Source organism: Bubalus bubalis, chromosome 8, assembly GCF_019923935.1.
Source record: "Bubalus bubalis isolate 160015118507 breed Murrah chromosome 8, NDDB_SH_1, whole genome shotgun sequence".
Classification (NCBI taxonomy): Eukaryota; Metazoa; Chordata; class Mammalia; order Artiodactyla; family Bovidae; genus Bubalus; species Bubalus bubalis.
The window spans coordinates 18,862,358-18,887,282 of NC_059164.1; the positions used below are offsets into that span (position 1 = coordinate 18,862,358).

A 24,925-nucleotide genomic window follows, 5' to 3' on the forward strand; every position below is an offset into this window, starting at 1 on the left:
CTAGCTATATATCTTTTTTGGTGAGCTGTCTCTTCAGATCTTTTGCCTGAATCTTAATTTGGTTTTGTTTTTATTGCTGAGTTTTAGAGTTCTTTGTATATTCTAGATTCTTGTCCTTTATCAGATTTGATACAAATCTCAGGGTCTCTGAATTTAGTTTGTTCATTTTTTTCAGATTACATATATGAATGAAATGATATGAGTATTTGTTTTTCTCACTATGATTTGTTTCACTTAGCATAATGCCTTCAAGATATGTCCATATTTTTGCAAGTGGCAGGATTTCATTCCATGAAGAACTAAATAGCAACCCATTCCAGTATTCGAATGTGCCTGGGAAATCCCATGGACAGAGGAGCCTGGCAGGCTATAGTCCATGGGAGTGCAAGAGTTGGACACAACTAAGTGACTAAACCACCACCACCACATATATAATCAACCAGTCTTTGGCAAAGCAGTAAAAGCAGCTTAATGGAGAAAATGTAGTCTTTTCAGCTGATATATTTTTAATACAGAGCAAGTGGTTGGGAGTTTAGATAGATCCATAACATAAAAGGTTATAAATATCTTATGAATTTGTAACCACTGAAGTTCTGTTTGGTGTCCTTTAGGGGATGTTAAGGATCAGAAGAGGAGATATCATTTAGACCAGTGATTCACCAGCTTTTTTTTCAGAGATTTATTGTATATAGTTTGTTACATATAACCTAGAGATTTTACAAAAAGCTTGCTGATAATTTTTGTTCTTTTCTTTTTACATTAAAAATGCTGATCAGTTTCCACTAAATTGATTTTACTAGCACTTATATTATTAAATAATTTGAAAAATGTTGATCTGGTTAAAGTGCTTTATTTTACAGTTAAGGGAAGTGAGACTCAGAAAAGTAATCTCATGTGAATCTCAGGGTTATTCAGCTAGTTAATGGCCGAGCTATGACCAGGTTAGTGCCAGTTAGTACTTTTTCTCCAGTCATTTATTAATCTATCACTGAGCACTTCAGAAATAATTTTATATTGTCATTAAATCTGCTTAGTGATTAAAAACAAGTTTAGTGCTAAAAATAGATGTCTAAACTCATTTTGCAGAATCATGAGTAAACTCAAACTATGGAAGGGTCCACAGTGATTGATTAGATAGAGCAACACATAGTCCTCAGAGTAAACTTCGTCAGGGACTGCACACATTCTCGTGGTACGTGAGTACTGGCACGTGAGCGTGCTGGTTTGTGTATTGTCACAGGAATCTACCCCTGTCTTCACTTGACATACTCCTGTAAGCCTTTGAACTTGATTTTATTCCTTCCCATGCTGGTAATTCCTCATTATTTCTTCTGAAACAAACAGTTTCTGAAAAATTAGTCTCTTACATGTACTGGATGTCCCTGTACTCTTAGTCAAAGTTTCCCTTAAGAATAGACTTGAAATCAAATTGTCCAGATAACTGTGTCAACTTGGGCGTGTGACTTAATGTCTCTGTACCTCATTTCCTCACTTTAAAATGGAGACAGCAAAAAATAATACCTACTCGTTGAGGTTTTTTTTTTTTTTTTTTTTTTTTTAAGCTCTTTTGGTGGTGGTTTAGAATCAGGTAACAATGACAGTGAGCCTAATCTAATACCTAATTCACTTGTCTATTTAGTTGCACAGGAAAAAGAAATGAAATGGTTTTTCACTAAGATAAAGATGAAATATATACATTTATGTCCAGTACTTCTGAAACACTGAGAATAACACATCCATTGTAGGTTTTTTCCTTTCTCTTAATCTGAGGACCATTTAAAGTTATTTTAATAGAATGCAAGCTTTAACTGTATTTCTTTAGTATTCTATAAAATTTAATTTTAATCAGATGTTAAATTTTGTATATTTTTCACAGTATAGACACATCTTTTTTTTTCCCCCTTTGAATCTCCAGCTTTGTTAAGGAGCAATAATTTCCTGCATTGGTAATGTTAAATGTAACTTTAGTTTTCAATTCATTGCTGCAGTTTTGTTTCCAGAGCCTGCTGTAAGAGATAAACCCATTGCAAATGAAAGCAGCATTCATTTCCTTCCACCTCAGGCCACACAGAATTGATTGAGGTAATAAAATGACAGCACATTGTAATATACTGAAGGCTCTTTAATTTGAAAACCAGTTCTAGCCTGATTCAGAGCTTCTTTAAAGCTAATTTATAGCTTGCATAATTTTCAGCTGGCCGACCAAGGTAAAGGATGATATATGAAAACTGATAAAGAATTAACTTACAATACATTCAGAGCTGTCTTTTTAAAGTCAGCCGGTATTAAAAAAACACAGGTAGCGGGGCGCAGGGGAGGATGGTGGGAAAAAACCATTGGTAATCTTTTGCTTTACGTAAGTAACATTGTTGACAACAGTTTAAATTTCCCATCATCTTTTTTCAAACCTAGCTTCTTGTTCTTTTTTTTGTACAATCAGTTGTGTCTGCATTTCTTAAAGTCCTTCATTGTTCATCCCATGTTAAGGTCAGTGTGAGACCAAGTACAGGTAGCAGCTATTGTAGCTTCCAGTGTCAGATCTACTGTATGCCACGTGGCAGTGCTGCTGCTAAATAGTTCTGTCTGTCCACATTTTAATTACAGATCATCTTTTAAAAGGACAAACTGAAAAGAGTTAGAGCTCTTCATTTTTATTTGATTAAATAAATAAGGATTAGGCCTTTGCCTTTATGGGCTGTTTTTGTCCCTGTATTCTAGCATATTTATTCACTTTCCACCCACAGATATTACAACTACGATAGTTTTGAAAGTATTCTGTACTACGAACGAAGCCATGTTTTCAGAAATTTCGTGTCAGCATTCACAAGTAAAAAATGAATTACATTTTCCTTTTTAATGTTTAAATCTTTTCAGTTCAGTTCAGTCACTCAGTCGTGTCCGACTCTTTGTGACCCCATGAATCACAGCACGCCAGGCCTCCCTGTCCATCACCAACTCCCAGAGTTCACCCAAACTCATGTCCATTGAGTTGGTGATGCCATCCAGCCATCTCATCCTCTGTGGTCCCCTTCTCCTCCTGCCCCCAATCCCTCCCAGCATCGGTGTCTTTTCCAATGAGTCAACTCTTCGCATGAGGTGGCCAAAGTATTGGAGTTTCAGCTTCAGCATCAGTCATTCCAATGAACACACAGGACTGATCTCCTTTAGGATGGACTGGTTGGATCTCCTTGCAGTCCAAGGGACTCTCAAGAGTCTTCTCAGCCCCCACAGTTCAAAAGCATCAATTCTTTGGCGCTTTCTTCACAGTCCAACTCTCACATCCATACATGACCACTGGGAAAACCATAGCCTTGACTAGATGGACCTTTGTTGACAAAGTAATGTCCCTGCTTTTGAATATGCTATCTAGGTTGGTCATAACTTTCCTTCCAAGGAGTAAGCGTCTTTTAATTTCATGGCTGTGGTCACCATCTGCAGTGATTTTGGAGCCCAGAAAAATAAAGTCAGCCACTGTTTCCCCATCTATTTCCCATGAAGTGATGGGACCAGATGCCATGATCTTTAGTTTTCTGAATGTTGAGTTTTAAGCCTACTTTTTCACTCTCCTCTTTCACTTTCATGAAGAGGCATTTTAGTTCCTCTTCACTTTCTACCATAAGGGTGGTGTCATCTGCATATCTGAGGTTATTGATACTTCTCCCAGCAATCTTGATTCCAGCTTGTGCTTCCTCCAGCCCAGCATTTCTCATTATATACTCTGCATATAAGTTAAATAAGCAGGGTGACAATATACAGCCTTGATGTACTCCTTTTCCTATTTGGAACCAGTCTGTTGTTCCATGGCCAGTTCTAACTGTTGCTTCCTGACCTGCATATAGATTTCTCAAGAGGCAGGTCAGGTGGTGTGGTATTCCCATCTCTTTCAGAATTTTCCACAGTTTGTTGTGATCCACACAGTCAAAGGCTTTGGCATAGTCAATAAAGCAGAAGTAGATGTTTTTCTGGAACTCTCTTGCTTTTTCCATGATCCAGCGGATGTTGGCAATTTGATCTCTAGTTCCTCTGCCTTTTCTAAAACCAGCTTGAACATCTGGAAGTTCACGGTTCACATATTGCTGAAGTCTGCCTTGGAGAATTTTGAGCATTGCTTTACTAGCGTGTGAGTTGAGTGCAATTGTGCGGTAGTTTGAGCATTCTTTGGCATTGCTTTTCTTTGGGATTGGAATGAAAACTGATGTTTTCCAGTCCTGTGGCCACTGCTGAGTTTTCCAAATTTGCTGGCATATTGAGTGCAGCACTTTCACAGCATCATCTTTCAGGATTTGAAATAGCTCATCTGGGATTCCATCACCTCCACTAGCTTTGTTCATAGTGATGCTTTCTAAGGTCCACTTGACTTCACATTCCAGGATGTCTGGCTCTAGGTGAGTGATTACACCATTGTGATTATCTTGGTCGTGAAGATCTTTTTTGTGCAGTTCTTATGTGTATTCTTGCCTCCTCTTCTTAATATCTTCTGCTGCTGTCAAGTCCATGCCATTTCTGTCCTTTATCGAGCCCATCTTTGCATGAAATATTCCCTCGATATCTCTAATTTCCTTGAAGAGATCTCTAGTCTTTCGCATTCTATTGTTTTCCTCTATTTCTTTGCACTGATAGCTGAGGAAGGCTTTCTTATCTCTCCTTGGTAATCTTTGGATCTCTTTCCTTTTCTCCTTTGCTTCTCTTCTTTTCACAGCTATTTGTAAGGCCTCCTCAGACAGCCATTTTGCCTTTTTGCATTTCTTTTCCATGGGGATCGTCTTGATCCCTGTGTCCTGTACAATATCATGAACCTCCATCCATAGTTCATCAGACACTCGACCAGATCTAGTCCCTTAAATCTATTTCTCACTTCCACTGTATAATTGTAAGAGATACTTGATTCTAAATATACATCACCTTCTCATACCCCCACATACATTCCTACAGATGTTCCCATACACAGCTCTACACATAGCCCTACACACACTGCCTGCATAGCCCTTTATAAGACTGTGTCACTCATGCACCCTGTATGTATGCATACACACTCTACACTAAAAAAAAACTTATTTTCTTATCCTTACTATGTGTGATATACCCTATTTTATTTTTTTCTATTAAATTTCACCTTTAAAATAACTCACTAAAGTCACATGTCATCTAGACTAGTACATGCTTGCTGTTAGAGTAGATCCTGACTTCTCTTATCAGCCTATATTTTTGCTAGGTGTCTATGTATATAAATACAAATTCAAAAGAAAATATATATAACCTAAAAGGAAGTAACATTGGCTAACATTCATAATTTTGTGTAGATATTTTTCAAACTTTTGTATTGTGATCTTTTATTGTTCAGCAATGAAGAGCTATATATATTAATACATTTCCTTTTTTTCTTTACCATGCAATGGACAAACTACAAGAATATTCTATGTAGAAGTTTTTAAGGAAACTAGAAGTCTAAGCAAAGAGGTTTAAATGATAGGATTTGAAAGAGGTTCATACAATAGGATTGATATTTCTCTACTTTATGATAAAATGAAGGACTTTGTGCTAGTAGAATAGCAATTGGTTACTAATTTTGTCATTATCTGAAGTTGTTCCAACTACTTACTGACCCTGAGAAATGTCTAATTCCTGGGAAACATCTCTGGTATACAGTCAGTCTTGTCATATAAATGTCAAGAAGCCAATAACTGTTTTCTCTTATGTTTATTATCTGGGAGTCAGCCTCTTTTTTTATATGTCAATTTCTGTAAAATTGAAATTGAGTAAAATATGCCTCTGAAGCATCGGTTTATAGTCAGACCTGGATTTGAATACCTACTTCTCCATTTAGTAGCTTTGGTACTCCGGGGCAAATTCCTTAAGCCTTCTGAGTTTGTATTTCCTCTTCAGTAAAGGTAATACTGTGTAGGCAAGTTCTGAAGATCAGAGAATAGTATTAATATAGGTGTGTAGAATGCCTAGCATAATTGTTGTTGTTGTTTAGTTGCTAAGTTGTGTCTGACTCTTTTCAGCCCCCTGCCAGGCTCCTCTGTCTGTGGAATTTCCCAGGCAAGAATACTGGAGTGGGTTTCCATTTCCTCTCGAGGGGATCTTACTGACCCAGGGATCAAACCCACATCTCCTGCATTGGCAGGTGGATTTTTTTTTACCACTGAGCCACCAGTAAAGCTTGCCTAACCTAATTACTGGCCCATTAAATATAAATGGTAACACATACCTTCATGATTATTATTATAGCTATTAATACCATTGTTAATCTCATTTTTTTACAGTTTTGTGAGCAAAACAAAATTATTCTGTTGCATACATGTTTGACTTTTCATAACCCAGAGGATGCTGCTGCTAAGTCACATCAGTCGTGTCCAACTCTGTGCGACCCCATAGATGGCAGCCCACCAGGCTCCCCCATCCCTGGGATTCTCCAGGCAAGAACACTGGAGTGGGTAACCCAGAGGATAAGAGATATCAAACAACTTTGAATAGGTCTTATATGGTAGTTGTCAAAAAGGACTGAGAAAAATACAATTGTATTAATTTGGTTCTAGGTTTGCAGCCTATGGTTTCTAGATTTATATGGAATCATATATGGAAATAGTATTTCACAGTTTTTCAACAGAGGTTTTTATGAATACTATATTTTTTAGTGTCTCAATTTTTAACTCAGGCTCTTAGTGTTGAATTTCATTTGATATAGAATTATTGCTAATAAAAGAGGTCAGTAAATACTGAAATGTGTTCAGACTTACCTAAATAAGTAAAAACTGCCTTTAAAATTTAGTTTGTTAGAAATATAAATTATTTACCCAGGGAGAGAATTGATTTCCCAAGGTTACTTGAGGAAAACACCAGTTTTCCCTTGAGTGTTATTCATAATAGTTTGCTTCTCATTCATGTAAAATAATGGAATCTTAGAATTTAAATCTAGAAGTGACTTATAAAGTTATAGGTCAACTGGTGAATTCTCTTAGATCTCTTTTCCCTTAAGGCTATCACTAGTTAAGAAATCTGGAGTTCCAAAAGGTTTGTGAGTGAATTGTGGAAGACTTATGATAAGTATCTGTAATGACTTTGACTTTCTGTCTTCAAATCCTTCTGTTTTCTCATATATAGTGCCAGTGTCCAATGTTTGTTTACGTACATTCATGGTAAATGTCTTACGGTGCTTATGTAATTCCCAAGTATTATATAATTTCCATGATTATCTAATTGGGCTTGTTGTTTGGAGTATGTACATAAAATAAAAGTATTTTCTTACCATTTTAAAATAAAGTAAGTTAAAAAAAATAAAATAAAATAAAGTAAGTTATGTAAAAATTTCCCATGCATTGTGTTATATAATAGTCTGAATTTTATCAAGAGTGTAATCTGATACATGGTTCTCCCAGTAAGTTTAATCTAGGTACAGATTTTATTCTTCAAAATTATCAGCTTCATTTTGTATCGGTGTAGTAAGTGAATCTCTGATTGTAGTTATTTTTTGTTACTTTTTTTTAAAGGTTAGTTTGAAATTATTTCTAGCTCTCCCAGGTGGCACTGGTGGTAAAAAAAACCCGCCTGCCAGTGCAGGAGATGCAAAAGACTTGGTTTCAGTTGCTGGGTCGCCACGATCCCCTGGGGGAGGAATAGCAACCCACTTCAGTATTCTTGCCTGGAGAATCCCGTGGACAGAGGAGCCTGATGGGTTAGTCCGAATTCGCAAAGACTCGAACACAGCATAGCACCCAAACATAAACATGAGTTTTTATACTTATATTTATCAATGATATTGCTGTTTCTGTCTGATACTTCCTTCTCCTTTCAATGTAGTCTCCTCAAAGTTAAAACTACTGCTTCATGAAAGAAAAAAATACTCAACATATTTTCTTCAAATTATCAGACGATGAGAATTACTTGTCTGTACAATTTTTGGTGGTTATCTTTTGAATATTGAGATATCAGAAATGGCAAAGTAAATGAATAATTTACTTATAGCTTCACTGTTTACTTTTACATTAGGGTTTCTTAAACTTTTTTTATTTTGATGTGGGTAGGGATTGTCTTGCATACACAGATGCTCAAGTAAGGCAAGGTTTTATTGAATTTTCTCCAAAGTATGCTACAGAGAACAGTGTTAAATTTATTATCAATACAAAATCATGAACCACAAACACACTATCCCAAACACACAAAACTGTAGATTTTTTATTTTCTCAGTAACTTTAGGTATCCTCAGATTTAAAGCTGGTACAAATACTTAATGCCCCTTTCTGTTCAAATAATGATACAAATAGCAATTATTCACTGCTCCATAATGAATCATTTTTATCTACATCTTCTGTCTGTTCCATTTATATAGAATAAATATTTATGTTTTCTCATTTTTCTCAGCTAAGAGATACAGATAAAATAGGTTTGAAGTATCAGCTATAATTCATTCTTGAAAAGAAAGGCCTTAAACTGATATTGTATGGGAGTGAAAACCATCTCAATCATTTCAGCAGCAAGCTTATAACCAAGATAGCATCAGCATTTTCCTTCTTGAAAATGTAGCTTCTATATATTAAAGTAAGGAAGCAATATTTTATTAAAAATAGTATCAGAAGCTCAACCTATCATCACAAACCTTAAAGAAGATCTTGTTATGATAGGGGAAAAAATAATAGTAAGATTTTGTTTTAGTCACATGCTCACTATACAAGATCATCAAAAAACTCCTAAAATTCGAAAACAGCAACAACAAAAAAGTGAAATAAAATAAAAGTGAAAAAATAGTTCTTATGTTAATAGTTCATATTTTTCTATTTGGACATCTCAAAGCCAAATTATTATCCTACATAAATATACAGTGATAACACAGTATTAATAGCTTAATGGCCAGTTGACTATCAAAAAAGTTATCAGCTTGAAAAATCTATAATTTTCTTTTCTGCTCATGCACATGATGTAGCCCTGTAATTTAGTACTCTTTACATATTTTTGTAATTAAATATTTTTCTAGGAGAGGAACAAGCTATATAACTCTTTATCTACATTCTAAAAATTAGAAATTAAAAAGTGTTATGTTAGAAATATTTGACATCTTTTGTGAGTTCAGCAATTTCTTGACTTTGACTTGATATTGCCTTTTCCTAATGAAAAACACAGTTTTATTGAACTATGGCCTATATACTAAAATACGTCCTTAGATAATGTTTTGAAGATGATGTGCTACAGTAATTTATAAATTAAATATATAAATTTCATTTAGCATAAATGCATTCTATAAGTATGTAACATCAATTTATTTTGACTACTACATTTTTCATATTGTTACATACCTCTTGTGTAAGGAATTAAGTGACCGGTTACTTTAGGACCTGTGTTTTAAGTATATTAATTATTTTGTTCCCATTCTGCAGGTAATATATGTTCATTATAGATAATTTGAAAAATTCAGAGAAATGGATAAAGAAAACAAAAGTCATGCCATATTTCCCAGGGATTATCATTGTTGGCATATTGGTGTATTTCTTTCTAGAGTTTTTCTTTCCTTCATTTTACAAATATTTACTGAACCTGTTGTAAAGTGTAGGGCCCAGTAATAGTTACTAGGAGCATCCTTGAAAGGGTATAACCCCTGTCCTCTTGATACTTGTAGTTTATCAGAGAATATAGACAAATGAAATGAAAACTTTGGAAGAAGTTTTGAAAGAACTCAGTGTGTTAGTCACGTCAGTCGTGTCTGACTCTTTGCAACCACGTGGACTGTAACTCACCAGGTTCCTCTGTCCATGGAATTCTCCAGGCAGGAATACTGGAGTGGGTAGCCATCCCCTTCTCCAGGCGATCTTCCTGATCCAGGATCAAACCTGGGTCTCCTACTTTCTAGTATTATTTTAGCATATTTCACTGGAAAATCTAGGCTTAAGACAGTATGTTTATGACATAGTTTCTAGGGCTTTACAGTCAAAATGAGTATTCCTCTAAGAAGAATTGTTACAAATGAACTTATTTACAAAACAGAAATAAACTCACAGACTTTGAGAACAAATTTATGGTTGCCAGGGGAAAAGATGGGAAGAAGGGATAGTTAGGAAGTTTGGGATCAACTTGTATACACTGCAATATTTAAAATAGATAACCAACAAGGTCCTACTGTTTAGCACTGGGAACTCTGCTCAGTGTTATGTGGCAGCCTGGATGGGAGGGAAGTTTGGGGGAGAGTGGATGGATACATGTATATGTATGGCTGAGTTTCTTTGCTGTCTACCTGAAACTATCACAATATTGTTAATCAGCTACACTCCAACACAAAATAAATTTTTTTAAATATGAGAATTCCTATAATAGAATATTTATATGTTACAGAATTGTATTTTGAAAGCAAATAATTTTTGTGTGATATAAGACTTTGAAACTAATACCAGAGGAGTATGAAATAGAAAATATCTTAACTCTTTCAAAAAGAATCTCTTCATTTTCTTTGAAATGTTTTAACACTTCCCAATCAAGATTTCCAGACCAATAACCTCAGATATGCAGATGACACCACCCTTATGGCAGAAAGTGAAGAAGAAATGATGAAAATGAAGAGGAGAGTGTAAAAGTTGGCTTAAAACTCAACATTCAGAAAACTAAGATCATGGCATCTGGTCTCATCATTTCGTGGCAAATAGATGGGGAAACAATAGAAACAGTGACAGACTTTATTTTGGGGGGCTCCAAAATCACTGCGGTTGGTGACTGCACCCGTGAAATTAAAGACGCTTGCTCCTTGGAAGAAAAGTTATGACTAACCTAGACAGCATTTTAAAAAGCAGAGACATTACTTTTCCAACAAAGGTCCGTCTAGTCAAGGCTATGGTTTTTCCAATAGTCATGTATGGATGTGAGAGTTGGACTATATATATATATACATATAAGAAAGCTGAGAACTGAAAAATTGATGCTTTTAAACTATGGTGTTGGAGAAGACTCTTGAGAGTCCCTTGGACTGCAGGGAGATTCAACCAGTCCATCCTAAAGGAAATCAGTCCTGAATATTCATTGGAAGGACTGATGCTGAAGCTGAAACTCCAATACTTTGGCCACCTGATGTGAAGAACTGACTCATTTGAAAAGACTGTGATGCTGGAAAGATTGAAGGCAGGAGGAAAAGGGGATGGCAAAGGATGAGATGGTTGGATGGTATCACAAACTCAATGGACATGAATTTAAACAAGCTCAGGGAGTTGGTGATGGACAGGGAAGCCTGGCATGCTGCAGTCCATGGGGTCACAACAGTTGGACACGACTGAGCAACTGAACTGAACTGATGACCCGCAAAGTCCCCTAATCTTCATGCTACATAAATGGCAACTCCTTCTCAATCTTCTTAGCTGAGTACTCTACCTGTGCCCAGTTTTATTTCCATGGCTTAGTCCATAGGACCCTTTTCTCTCTGTATGCCATTCTCTTGATGAGTGCATATAGTCTCTGTAAGTTGGAGACTTCCAGATATCTAATACTAGCCCTGAACTCTTCCCTCACGATCTAAATTCATGTATCCTGATGTTTGCCTGACATTCCCATTGGACAGCTAAAGATTGTCTCAAGTTTAATGTTGCTGAAATACAATTTTTGTTTCCAGATCATTCTTCACTCCCATAATAGCTTACTTGTCTCTTACTCTTTCCCAACTCACTACTACCATTTTTGTGTGCCACAAACAGGAATCAGTTCTAATTATTGTCTTTTGTTTATTCCTCAATTTCTGCCTCATAGCCTGTCCTGACTCAGAACCATGTCTGAGTCATTCCCACCACTGCTACAGTGCTCCAGGCCACCATCATTTCTGCTTTGTACTGTTGCAGTTGTCTTCTGCCTTATTTTTCTATTTTCATTCTTAGCTATAACCCTATCCTTCTTGCTCTATATAGCAACCAAAATAACCTTAAAGCTCAAAATCAAATTATGTTACTAGTATTAAATCCTTCAGTGGCTTCTCACTGTAAATGGAATCAGCCTAACATTGCATCTCCTGCCACATATACTGGTGTCCTACATGCTGAGCTCTTCTATACTGTTAGGCCCTCACCCTTGTTCCCTATGCCTGTACATTCTCTTTTCACAGGCTAGTACCTGACTGGCATCTCAGCCTGAGTATTACCTCTATAGTAACATTCCCTGACTGCATTATCTAAGGAAACCTGTGCTCACACACATTGTATTCTTTTCCTTTGTTTTTTTCTACTACATCAAAATGTGAAATTATCTGCTAACAGTTTATTCTGTTTCCTGTTGAAATATAAGACCTATGAGGACAAAGACATACTGTTATTTACCACTTGTTTCTCCACCTTCTGGAAAGGAACCTAGCAGATAGTGAATAGACATTTACATATTTGCAGGTTAATAAACAAGTAGAAAACACTTGTATATTACAGGTTTGAGTAATTCTTAACATTGCAGTTACTATCAGCATTGAAATACTAAAATTCTAGTTAGAAAGGAAGCAAAACTGTTCATTTTTATTCTGGTAAAAAGGAAAAGCACTTTCTCCAACCAACTTTCTCAACTTTCAAGTCTGGTTTTTGGAAATGTATTTTAACTTCTTTAATAATAATTGCTGGCTTTGTTTTGAGCACCTACTATGTTAACACATTTTATTAGTAAATGTAAACATTTTATTAGTATAATTTGCATGCATAATCATATTTCTAATCCCCAAAGTGTGTTTTTTCAGGTTAGTTTTTAGTTTTTTTTTATATTTTACATATGAGGAAGCTGAGACTGAGAGGTCATGTGCTTTTCCCAAGGTCACACCAATAGTAGGTGTCAAAGCAGGACTGGGATAGTTTTGTCTGAGGCCAGAGGTATATACATTGTCCACTGTGCTCTTGTAGATGCTTTGGATAAGAACACACAATTATTTTACAATGTAAGATCACCTTGATTCTTAGAATACCTAGGTACACACAACCTCACCAACATTTTTTCTCTTGCTTTTAGGCATGCTATATTTTTACCAGCATTTAATTTAAAATCATACTGATTAATTATGGTCAATACTGGCTCATCATGACAAACAGTTCCAGACAGCAGCTTAGAAGACTTGAATTCTGATTCCAGCTCTACTATTTAGTAGCTGTGGGATCCTGGGGAGGTCAGTTATGTGCTCTAAGAATGGCTTCTCTATCAGTAGAATAAATAGAATGGATCAAACGATCCATCCTCTAGAATACCTTCCCTTCTGTCTCTAAAATTTTATGGCTCTTTATAGAGAAAAGTGGTCTGGAAAACCAATGAAATCTATTTAACTTAGCATCTGACCTATGTGTTTAATGTAAATTGTTTATTTTAATATATTGATTTGCTCTTCTTAGAAATACACATAGCAAGCAGTATTCTTTCTTTAATCAGTCTTAAAATTTAGAGAGGTGATTAGAAGAATATGGATACAGAACATAATAGTTGTCTATTTAAATTGTTTTATTCTGTTACCTACCATTGATCTTCCTCATAAACAGAGGTGCTCATTGAATTCTGTTTATGTGTTTCAGTTGATTCTCTTGACATTTCCAGGTATAAACAAGTAGAAGTGGTTTTATCTCCTCTTACAGTTTTATACTTCATGGCATTCTCTTCTAATTGTGATGACCAGTATCTGCAAACAAGATTAAATAATAGTGGTATATTTGTCACCACCTTAACTTAGTTGGATTGTTTCTAGTTTGTAGTGCTCGTTTTTGAGCTGAAAACATGTATGTTATTTTAAGAAAGTATAACAAATAAATAAGTAAAATATAAGTGTTGAAAATAACCTGGAAGTTGTAGAAGTTTAATATGATGCCACTCATATAAAATGTTAAAATATGATATGAAAGCATACCAATGAGTGATGTCTAGTTCAGCATATTGGTCACGTCTGGTAAAAAGGAAGGAAGAGGAATGTATTGGGGAAGAAATATCCAGGGGGTTTCAATAGTTATAGCTAAAAGTTATAGCTATGATTATTGCTATGTTTGCAATATTTTATAAACAAAATAATTTGACTTTCTGAAGAAACATAGAGGTGTCTGTTGACAAGGAATAGAGAAGGTAGGAGGCATAAGTTGAACTCAGTTTTACAATTCAAGTGCATAAGTTTTCTGAAAAAGGATCAGCTATTTGTTCTCCTCTCTACCCTGAACATATGCACAGCATGTAGTAGGTATTCACTTAATAATTTTTGATTGAAAGAATAGAAGAAAGAAAGAGAGGACATTCTTCATTAGTTTTCCCTGTTCCTTCTTTCTTCTTATTCTTTTATTGTGCGTGTATGCTAAGTCACTTTGGTCACATCCAACTCATTTATGACCCTATGGACTGTAGCCTACCATGCCCTCCTCCACGGGATCTTCCTGACCCAGAGATTGAACCAGCGTCTGTTTTATCTCCTGCATTGGCAGACAGGTTCTTTGCCACTAGCACCTACACATTGTTAATTTTTTTTAAGCAAATCTTAGTTTAAATAATGATGTAGATTTATTTTGTATATTAGAAGCCCACTTTTTCTTCTGAATGTACAAAATGTGATCAAGCTTTCCATATAACTTTACAGAAAACAACATATTACTTCATATTTATTGAGCTGCTTGTGATGTATAAAATACATAATCAAATTAATTATGGGGTATACTACTTGTGTGCTGAGTCCTAACAATGATTCATGCTAGGCTACATTCAGAGGAGGCAAAATGGTATCACAGTTTCCAATGCCTGCTGTTGCTCAGTTATATTCTGCTTTATCATTCTTTTGAAATTAGATATATCATATATCAACAAGACATTTCAAACTGTGGTGAAATTCAGAGTATACAGCTTATTTTTTAATTTTAAAAGAAAATTGAAATTAAAAGGTCACACTTTATGTATTTTCTATGATAAAATGCATAATAGTATCTTTAAAAGTTAACAAAAGTAAAATCGTCTTTTAAAAATGTTTTCATATTTTAATGGTGAATTAGAGATTTGTTTCCTGGGTAACTGTTGAACACCTGTATTACGAAAATTAGCACTTTCCAAATGTTTAATGCATATGATTGAACAATATGGTTGCCACATAATGTGGCTATGAGATCATTAACTTTTATGTTTAAAAGTTATTTTATATTTAAATTTATAATTTAATTTTCCTTAAATGTTACATTTTGTCAGCTTTATATTCAATTTAATATTATACCAATATTTTCTTTTGAGACCCTTCAATTTGAACTCTCAACATTTCCAAAAACTTCCAAGAGTCCTTCACGGACCTACCTCTGTAAAGGCTTGTGATCCTTTTTCTTAAAAATAGAGACTATTTTTTCTTTCTGAGAAAGTAAGCCTTTGTGTTGATATCTGTCAAAGAATTGAGAAAGCCATGGACCTTGATAATAAATCTTCTTTACACAGGCTTATTTGAAGACAAAAGAGCAGCCATCCCAAGGTAATGGCAGAATTTCATGTTTCTCAGAAACTGTTCCTTGCAACATTTTCCCAGTACCTCTTTTTGTTCTCAACCATTTCTGTATCCTCATGAGATTTAGGAAATATAACACAACAAATCCTAATATTGTCAGAATGCTTGAAAAAATGAAAAGGCAAGTGGTATGTTTATCAGTATTTCTATAAATAATCTTGAGGGTGCACAATGGCTAAACTGTTTTGGATTTAAAGATTGCTTTTCAATCATTTCTGCAAGACAGATTTAAGATCTTTTTGTATGACTGAGCAATTAATGCGATCAGTATCTGTTGGACAAAAGATGAATTATTGGTATTTTGGAAATATAAGTGAGGTTTAAATTTACTGATCATGAGCAATTCTACTTGTCTGGAATACTGGAAGGAGAATTCTTTGGAGTCAGACAGAGCTGAGTTTAAATCCAGGTCCTCTTAGACTTTTAGGTGTGTTACCCAGGGTAGTTCTTTAATGTCTTTAATTCTCAATTTTCTGAATGGGAAATGGGGATGATAATACTTACATTGCCTGGCACTTGTGAGTATTAGATACCGCGTATGTGAAACTCTGTATTTAATAAATACTGAAAAAGGCAAAACTACTATTTATTTGTTTCCTATGCAGTTATATAGTAGGGTAGTTATTCATACAGTAAAGAGACATTGAGACTGTAATATGATAGAAATGACACTAGCTTCTGAGGGTTCTGTGGTTAGCAAGACAGAGAAAATCTGCTATCATGGAGATTACACTGTAGTGAGGGAAGACAGGTAATATATAAAATAAGCAGGTAAATGGTTATTTCATTGTGATAAGTGTTATGAAGAACAGTCTGGTTGGTGGAGGAAAGGCTGGTTCCATGTGCATGACGTCAGAGAACTCACTAAGACTGTATAACAAAAACAAAACGACTTAGGCATATAAAGTTAGAGGCACAGAGAACAGCTGGTGCCATTTGTCCAGGGATCCAAAGGAAGACCAGCATGTTTGGAGCTAACATAACCAAGTTGGAGAACTGTTGAAGATGAAGCCAGAAAGGTGGGAGGGGTCAGATTTTATAGGATTTTATAGGCCATGGCAGGAGTTTGGATTCTAGTCTAAATACAGCACTCCTGGAGGGTTTCAAGCAAAGGTGGGATGTGATAACCTCCATGCCTTACAAAAATTGCTGCCTATTATATGGAGAATCGGTTGTACAACAGTAAAATGGAAGCAGTTGATTAGGAAGGTATTAGCGTAATCCTGGCAGGAAATATGGAATGGAAATACTGAAATTGTATTATCTGTGGTAATAGAGACAACAGGAGTTGGCTCTGGAGTATGAGAGAAAGAAAAGAATCAAAGAATGACTCCTAGACTTTGTATTTGAGCAACTGAATAAATTACAGACCAAGAGAGGTATAAGGCTTTTGAGGGAGGTTGGTAGTGCTTGGGGAAAGGCAAAAAGTTTGGCTTTGTACCTGGTCTGTTTGAAGTGCTTATTTAAAAGTTCAGTGAAGATATCAAGTAGCAGTGGACATATGACCTTAAAACGTGGAATATATGCCAGGCTGAAGGTATAAATTGGGGAGTCAACATAAAATAGATGGCATTTGAGGCCCTTTAGAGCCATCTCCAGTTAAGAGTAACAGAGTTCTAAAAACATTGATAAAAGGAAGTTAAAAGAAAAAAGATATGGGGAAAATTCAGAGAACTAAGAGAAGAAAATTAACAAACATTCCAGTGTTGTATTGGTAAGGATTCTTTAACTGCAAGTAATAGAAAATGCAGCTTTTTAATATTTCATACCTTATGTTGATATATTCAGAATTAAGACTATTAGATGCTTGTAGGGTTAATTAATCTAAGATGTTTCTTTGTCTTCTGATGTTATCTGTGTGTGGACTTTAGGTTTACCTCTCCATCTTATCCTCCAGGTCTGAATGTATTTGTCATTTTTAGGACAGGGACGAGCTTCTCTGAAACTTTTAGGCTGTTCTAGTGAAATGCTCATAGCATTGTACTTTCATTGAACATGTCTTAATTGCAATTATAGTTAGTAATCATTGTTTTGGACAGAGATTAAAAGATTCATAAGGCTCAGAATCTGCCTTATATATCAGTTTTGGGTTTTTTTTCTTATTAGCACCTATCACAATAACTGACGCACAGTTGATAATCAGGGGAAAATGTATGAATGGCTTTTGTAGCTCTCTGAATGATCTTTTCAAATAGGTTTTTCAAATGTCATTTTATCAAATTTTTTTCTAATGTTTTATAGTGTTGATCATGGAATATTGCAAAATACTTTATACTTATAGAATAACTAATTGGTCATAGAAAACATCAGTTAAGTAAATACATTTTCAGGTAATGTATTTACTGATTCGGTACTTGCCACAAGGCCTACTTTTGGCAATTTGGTACTTGTAAGCTTTGTAACTGACTTGGTACTTGCCACAAGGCCTACTTTTGGCAATCATCTACAACGGTATCAGTACTTGGTTTTCATTATGGTAACGGTTTAAAGCAAAGAGTTTAAAACATTGAACACTTTTAAGAGAAAAATAGTGTTTATACAATTATTTTGAATTCAGAATGTAGAAAATGTGGCTGTTATATTTGACTCTGTCTGATATGAAGTACCACTACTAGAGAAAATTCCTGTGTGGAATTTTCTAAAATGTTATTTTTTTTTTTGAAGCAAAATTAAACTTTTTTTCACTCATGAAAAATTAATGTGCCATAGGAAATGTGTTACTTGGATGTCTAATGAGCTATTAATTTCCAATAAAACTGAGAAGATTAATGGATTCACTCTAGGGAAAATAGCATTCAACTTGAAATAGAGACATTTGCAGCAACTTAATCTGTTCCCTTGGGAGTAAAGTTTTAAAAATTCACTTTTAAGCATAAGTTTATTTCTCAAAGAGGTAGTCCTTTAATGTTGACTTAATAAAAGAATAGTCAGTGTAAGTTACATTGAGAAGCGTTTGTTTCAAAGATGCAGAATACCAATCATTGAGAATGAAGGAGGATATATTATTCTGATGCCATACCCCAACCTTAGACTATAACTCATTCTTTTAAAAAAAAAAAACAAAACTCTCCTTATATATTGTCATAGTTCAGTTTTTTCTCTTTACATTTTATGCCTGATAGACTTTAAACTATACTTTCTCCATTGTACTGTAATGATATGACTGCCTATCTACCATGTTGGGCTTCCCTGATAGCTCAGTTGGCAAAGAATCCACCTGCAGTGCAGGAGACTTGGGTTCAATCCCTGGATTGGGAAGATCTCCTGGAGAAGGGAAAGGCTATCCACTCCAGTATTCTGGCCTGGAGAATTTCATGATCTATATGGTTGTAAAGAGGCAGACACAACTCTTTCACTTTCACTTTTCTACCACATTGGCACACTGGCTCCTCTAGGTAGGAAGACATTTCATTCATCTTGTTATTTCCAGTACCTTTCCCAGTGTCTGACCCACAGTCATTGCTCAATACATTTTTGCAGGAGAAAGAAAGAAAGGATTTCTAGGAATAGAACTTATTTCAATACTTAATATTATCTTTAAAAGATAAAAATGTTTAATATGAGTCAAGGGATAAAGAGTCTTGTAAAATGAGATTATTTTACTGTTAAGAGTTGAATTTGATCCTCATGGTTCTTATTAAACTTCATGAATCCTCAAAACACTACAATGAATTTCATGTGTGAAACATAATGCAGTATCTCTGAATGATTTTGTGATTTTACTAGCAAGCAGTAAATACAGTTTACTAGTTTACAGTATGGAGTCTGTAATGAGCTGCCCATATCACAGAAATGCTGAAACTGTTACTCATAACTCTGATAACCTCTGTATATTACTTTGGTGAGAAACTTTATAGTATTTACAACATAAGTATACTTATTTCTAAATCATCTAACAAAGATCATTTGTCTGTTTGCTTATCTGTTCTTACTTTTTGTGTTGAGACAAATTTGATTTTAAAAGCGTTGCAAAAACATATACAGTAAGTATGAAGCACCCAGCTTCTTTTGATAACTTCTTATATAATAGGACAGTTATCAAGCCTAAACATCAAGTTATATAAATAACATCATTTTCATTAGGGGGGGTTTGTGTTACCTTCCACTTTCTGAATGTCTTCTACCTCTTCTCTAAAGTACCACTTTAAGATTGTGATATTACCATTTATATAAATTCTACTTCTTTCACAGTGATTTGATACATCAGATCAGATCAGTCGCTCAGTCATGTCCGACTCTTTGCAACCCCATGAATCACAGCACGCCAGGCTTCCCTGTCCCTCACCAACTCCCGGAGTTCACTCAGACTCACGTCCATCAACTCAGTGATGCCATCCAGCCATCTCATCCTCTGTCGTCCCCTTCTCCTCCTGCCCCCAATCCCTCCCAGCATCAGTCTTTTCCAATAAGTCAACTCTTCGCATCAGGTGGCCAAAGTGCTGGAGTTTCAGCTTTAGCATCATTCCTTACAAAGAAATCCCAGGGCTGATCTCCTTCAGAATGGACTGGTTGGATCTCCTTGCAGTCCAAGGGACTCTCAAGAGTCTTCTCCAACACCACAGTTCAAAAGCATCAGTTCTTCGGCGCTCAGCCTTCTTCACAGTCCAACTCTCACATCCATACATGACCACTGGAAAAACCATAGCCTTGACTAGACGAACCTTTGTTGGCAAAGTAATATCTCTGCTTTTGAATATGCTGTCTAGGTTGGTCATAACTTTCCTTTCAAGGAGTAAGTGTCTTTTAATTTCATGGCTGCAGTCACCATCTGTAGTGATTTTGGAGCCCAGAAAAATAAAGTGACACTGTTTCCACTGTTTCCTCATCTATTTCCCAAGAAGTGATGGGACTAGATGCCATGATCTTCGTTTTCTGAATGTTGAGCTTTAAGCCAACTTTTTCACTCTTCACTTTCACTTTCCTCAAGAGGCTTTTGATATATACATAGTCTAGGTAATATTAACTGTAGGGCTTGACTAAGCAAAAAAAATTTTTTTAATTGAAGTATAATTTTTTAATTGAATATTGATTTACAATATTGTGTTAGGTTCACATGTACAGCAGAGCGATTTGGTTATACACAATAAATTTTTATGCCTTTCTATTATAGGCTATTAAAAGATATTGAATATAGTTCCCTGTGCTATAGAGTAAATCCTTCTTGTTTATCTATTTTACAAATGGTAGTGTGTATCTGTTAATACCATACTCCTAACTTATCTTCCCCCTACCCCTTTCTCTTTTAGTAACCATAAATTTTCTATGTCTGTGAGTCTGTTTCTATTTTGTATATAAGTTCATTTGTATAGTTTTTTTTAGATTCCACAGGTTTTATCATATGGTATTCATCTTTCTCTTTCTGCCTTATTTTGCTTAGTATGATATTCTCTGGGTTCACCCATGTTGCTGCAAATGGCATTATTTCATTTTTTTTGTGGATGAGTAATATTCCATTGTATATATGTACCACTTCTTTATCCATTCATCTGTTGATGGACACTAATGTTGTTCCCATGGCTACTGTAAATAGTGCTGCTATGAGCATTAGGGTGCATGTATCTTTTCAAATTTGAGTTTTTGTCTTTTCTGGATATATGAACAGGAGTGGGATTGCTGGATCATAGGGTAACTCTATTTTTAGGTTTTTAAGGAACACATACTATTTTCCATAGTGGCTGTACCAATTTACATTCCCACCAGCAGTGTAGGAGGGTTCCCTTTTCACCAAACCCTTTTCAGCATTTAGTATTTGTAAACTTTTTCATGATAACCATTATGAACTGTGTGAGATGATACCTCAATATAGTTTTGATTGACATTTCTCTAATAATTGGCAGTGTTGAAAATCTTCTCATGTACTTGTTGGTCGTCTGTATGTCTTTGGAGAAATGTCTATTTAGGTCTTCTGCCCATTTTTTGATTGGATTGTTTGTTTTTTTTGTTACTGAGTTGTATGTTGTTGTTATTTAGTCGCTAAGTTGTATCTGACTTGTTGCAACCCTGTGGACTATAAACTGCCAGACTTCTCTGTCCATGGAATTCTGCAAGCAAGGAATGGGTTGCCATTTCCTTCTCCAAGGGTCTTCCTGATCCAGGGATAAAACCTGCATCTACTGCATTGGCAGGCCAATTCTTTACCACTGAGCCACCAGGAAACCCTGAGTTGTATGAGTTGTTTATATATTTTGGAAATCAAGCCCTTGTCAGTCACATCATTTGGAAATATTTTCTCCCAGTCCATAGGTTGTTTTTTTCATTTTGTTTATGGTTGCCTTGTGGCTCCAATGGTAAAGAATCTGCCTGCAATGCAGGACACCTCATTTCAATCCGTGGGCCAGGAAGATCCCCTGGAGAAGCGAATGGCTACCCATTCCCTTCTGGAGAATTCCATGGACAGAGAGGAGCCTGATGGGCTATAGTCCATGGGGTTGCAAAGAGCTGGAAACAACTGAGCAACTAACTCTTCTCTTTTCTTGCTGTGGAAAAGCTTATAAGTTTGATTAGGGCCCATTTGTTTATCTTTGCTTTTATTGCTTTTTGCCCTGGGAGATTGACTTAAGAAAACATTGGTACAATTTATGTCAGAGAATATTTTGCCTGTGTTCTCTTCTAAAAGTTTTATGGTGTCATGTCTTAATAAGTCTTTAAGCTACTTTGAGTTTAATTTTGTACATGGTGCGAAGGACTCTTCTAACTTTATTGATTAACATGTGGCTGTCCAGCTTTCCAAACACCACTTCCTGAAGAAAATGTCTTTCTCCATTATATATGTCACCTTTGTTGAAGAAGACTAATTGACCAAAGGTGTACGGGCTTATTTCTGTATTCTCTTTTCTTTTCCATTGATCTGTGTCTGCTTTTGTGCCAATACCATGCTGTTTTAATTACTATAGCTCTGTAGTATTGTCTGAAGTCTGGAAATGTTATACTTCCAGCTTTGTTCTTTTTTCTCAGGATTGCTTAGAACGACTTTTGCTGTGCCCCATAGATTTTGTATGGTTGTGTTTTATTGTCATCTATCTCAAGATATTTTTTATTTCCTCTTTGATTTCATCATTGACTCACTGATTTTTTAGTAACATTTTGTTTAGTCTCCATGTAATTGTTTTTTCCCCTTGTTTCTTTCTGTGATTGATTTCTAGTTTCATGTCGTAGTTACAAAAGATATTTGAAATAATTTCCATCCTCCTAATTTATGGAGGTTTGTTTTGTGTCCTAGAATGTAAAGGATGTATTTATCCTAGAGAATGTTCCATATGCACTTGAAAAGAATATATATTCTGCTCTTTTTAGATGTATTATCCTGTAGATCTCAATTAAGTCTGTTCTCTTCATTTAGGATCTCTGTTGCCTTATTGAATTCCCATTAGTTTGTCCCTTTATGTCTGTTATTATTTATGTATTTAAACACTTCTGTAATGGGTGCATATACACCTCTTCTTGAATTGATCTTTCTATCATTATGTAGTCTCCTTTGTCTTTCTTTATGGCCTTTGTTTTAAAGTCTGTTTTGTCTGATATGAATATTGCTACTTTTGCTTTGTCATTTCCATTTGCATGAAATACCTTTTTCTGTCCCCTCGCTTTCATTTTCTTCCCTAAAGAGAATCTCTTGTAGGGAGCATATTGTAGGTTTTTGTTTTATTATCTAGTCTGCCACTCTGTGTCTTGATTGGAGAATTTAGTTCATTTACCTTTAAAGTATTTATTGATAATTACTTATTGCCATTTTAAACCTTGCTTTCCAGTTGATTCCTTTGTATTGCTTCTTCATCCCTGTCTTCTTTTTGTTTTTCTCTTGTGGTTTGATGGTTTTCTTTTCTATTATGCTATAGTTCCTTTCTTTTTGGTTTTTGTGAAGTTACTGCATGTTTTTGATTTGTGATTATCCTGGTTTTCAAGTATATTAACCCATAGCTTACCTACTTGCTTTCAACTGGTGGTCATATAAACTCAAATATTCTAAAAGATCTACATTTTTCTTACTTCCCTCCCTACATTTTATGATGTCCTATTTTATATCTTAATTTTTATCCTTTTGCTGCTCATTGTAGTTATAATTGCTTTCACAGAATTTTTTTCATTGTTTTTTATTGTTAATATTTGTACTGACTTATTTAAGTAATCTTCAATCCTTTTATTTATTTGCCTTTCATGTAGATACTTCCTTCTTTTCCATTTAGTGAAGACCTTTAGATATTTCTTTTAGGATTGGTTTAGTATTCACAGAGCTAACTAACCTCTAAGTTCAGTTCAGTTCAGTCGCTCAGTCGTGTCCAACTCTTTGCGACCCCATGAACTGCAGCACCAGGCCTCCCTGTCCATCACCAACTCCCAGAGTTCACCCAAACTCATGTCCATCGACTCAGTAATGCCATCCAGCCATCTCATCCTCTGTTGTCCCCTTCTCCTGCTGCCCCCAATCCCTCCCAGCATCAGAGTCTTTTCCAATGAGTCAACTCTTTGCACGAGGTGGCCAAAGTATTGGAGTTTCAGCTTTAGCATCAGTCCTTCCAAAGAACACCCAGGACTGATCTCCTTTAGAATGGACTGGTTGGATCTCCTTGCAGTCCAAGGGACTCTCAAGAGTCTTCTCCAACACTACAGTTCAAAAGCATCAATTCTTCAGTGCTCAGCTTTCTTCACAGTCCAACTGTCACATCCATGCATGACCACTGGAAAAACCATAGCCTTGACTAACTTCTAGGGTAGCTCAAATGGTAAAGAATCTGCCTGCAATACGGGAGGTGGTGGTGGTTGGTGGTTTAGTTGCTAAGACATGTCTGACTCTTGCGACTCCATAGACTGCAGCCTGCCAGGCTCCTCTGTCTGGGATTTTCCAGGCAAGAATACTGGAGTGGATTGCCATTTCCCTCTCCAGGGGATCTTCCCAACCCAGGAATTGAAGCCAGGTCTCCTGCATTGCAGGCAAATTCTTTACCAACTGAGCTGTGAGCGAACCCATGTTCAATCCTTGGGTTGAGAGGATCCCCTGGAAAAGGGCATAGCAACCCACTCTAGTATTCTTGCTTGGAGAATTCCATGGACAGAGGAGCCTGGCAGGCTCCAGTCCATGGAGTCACAAAGAGTCAGACATGACTGAGCATCTAATACAACAATAATAAGTAAATTAAAAAAAAAGAATTTCTCAGATAAGCAAAAACTAAAAGAATTTATTTTTATATATTTGTTAGAGCAGGTCAGGGTTTCCCTGGTGGCTCAGACAGTAAATAATCCACCTGGAAGTGCAGGAGACCTGGGTTCAATCCATGGGTTGGGAAGATCCCCTGGAGGAGGACATGGTGAACCACTTCAGTATTCTTGCCTGGAGAATCCCAATGGACACAATCCTGGTGGGCTACAGTCCATGGGGTCACAAAGAGTCGGACACAACTGAGTGACTCTCTCTCTCTCACACATACACACACAGCAGGTGAGCTCCATATCCCTCTAATCCGCCATCTTGATCTCCTCCACCAAAATCCTTTTAAT

General features: G+C 35.8%; 1 protein-coding gene across 6 annotated transcripts in view; it reads left to right on the plus strand.

The window, feature by feature from the left end:
- Positions 1 to 24,925, plus strand: part of PHF14 (PHD finger protein 14) — a 196,709-nt gene that overhangs the window by 164,079 nt on the left and 7,705 nt on the right. For 2 of the 6 annotated variants that reach the window (XM_025290898.3, XM_025290899.3), the window contains exon 18: positions 15,367 to 15,400. The exons of 3 other annotated variants lie outside the window; for them this stretch is intronic. In XM_025290898.3, coding sequence (XP_025146683.3) covers positions 15,367 to 15,400 — 34 coding nt within the window. Of the gene's footprint in view, positions 1 to 12,942; positions 13,097 to 15,366; positions 15,401 to 24,925 lie in introns of all 6 variants that reach the window. One more of the 6 variants, XR_003110853.3, reaches the window with a different exon arrangement.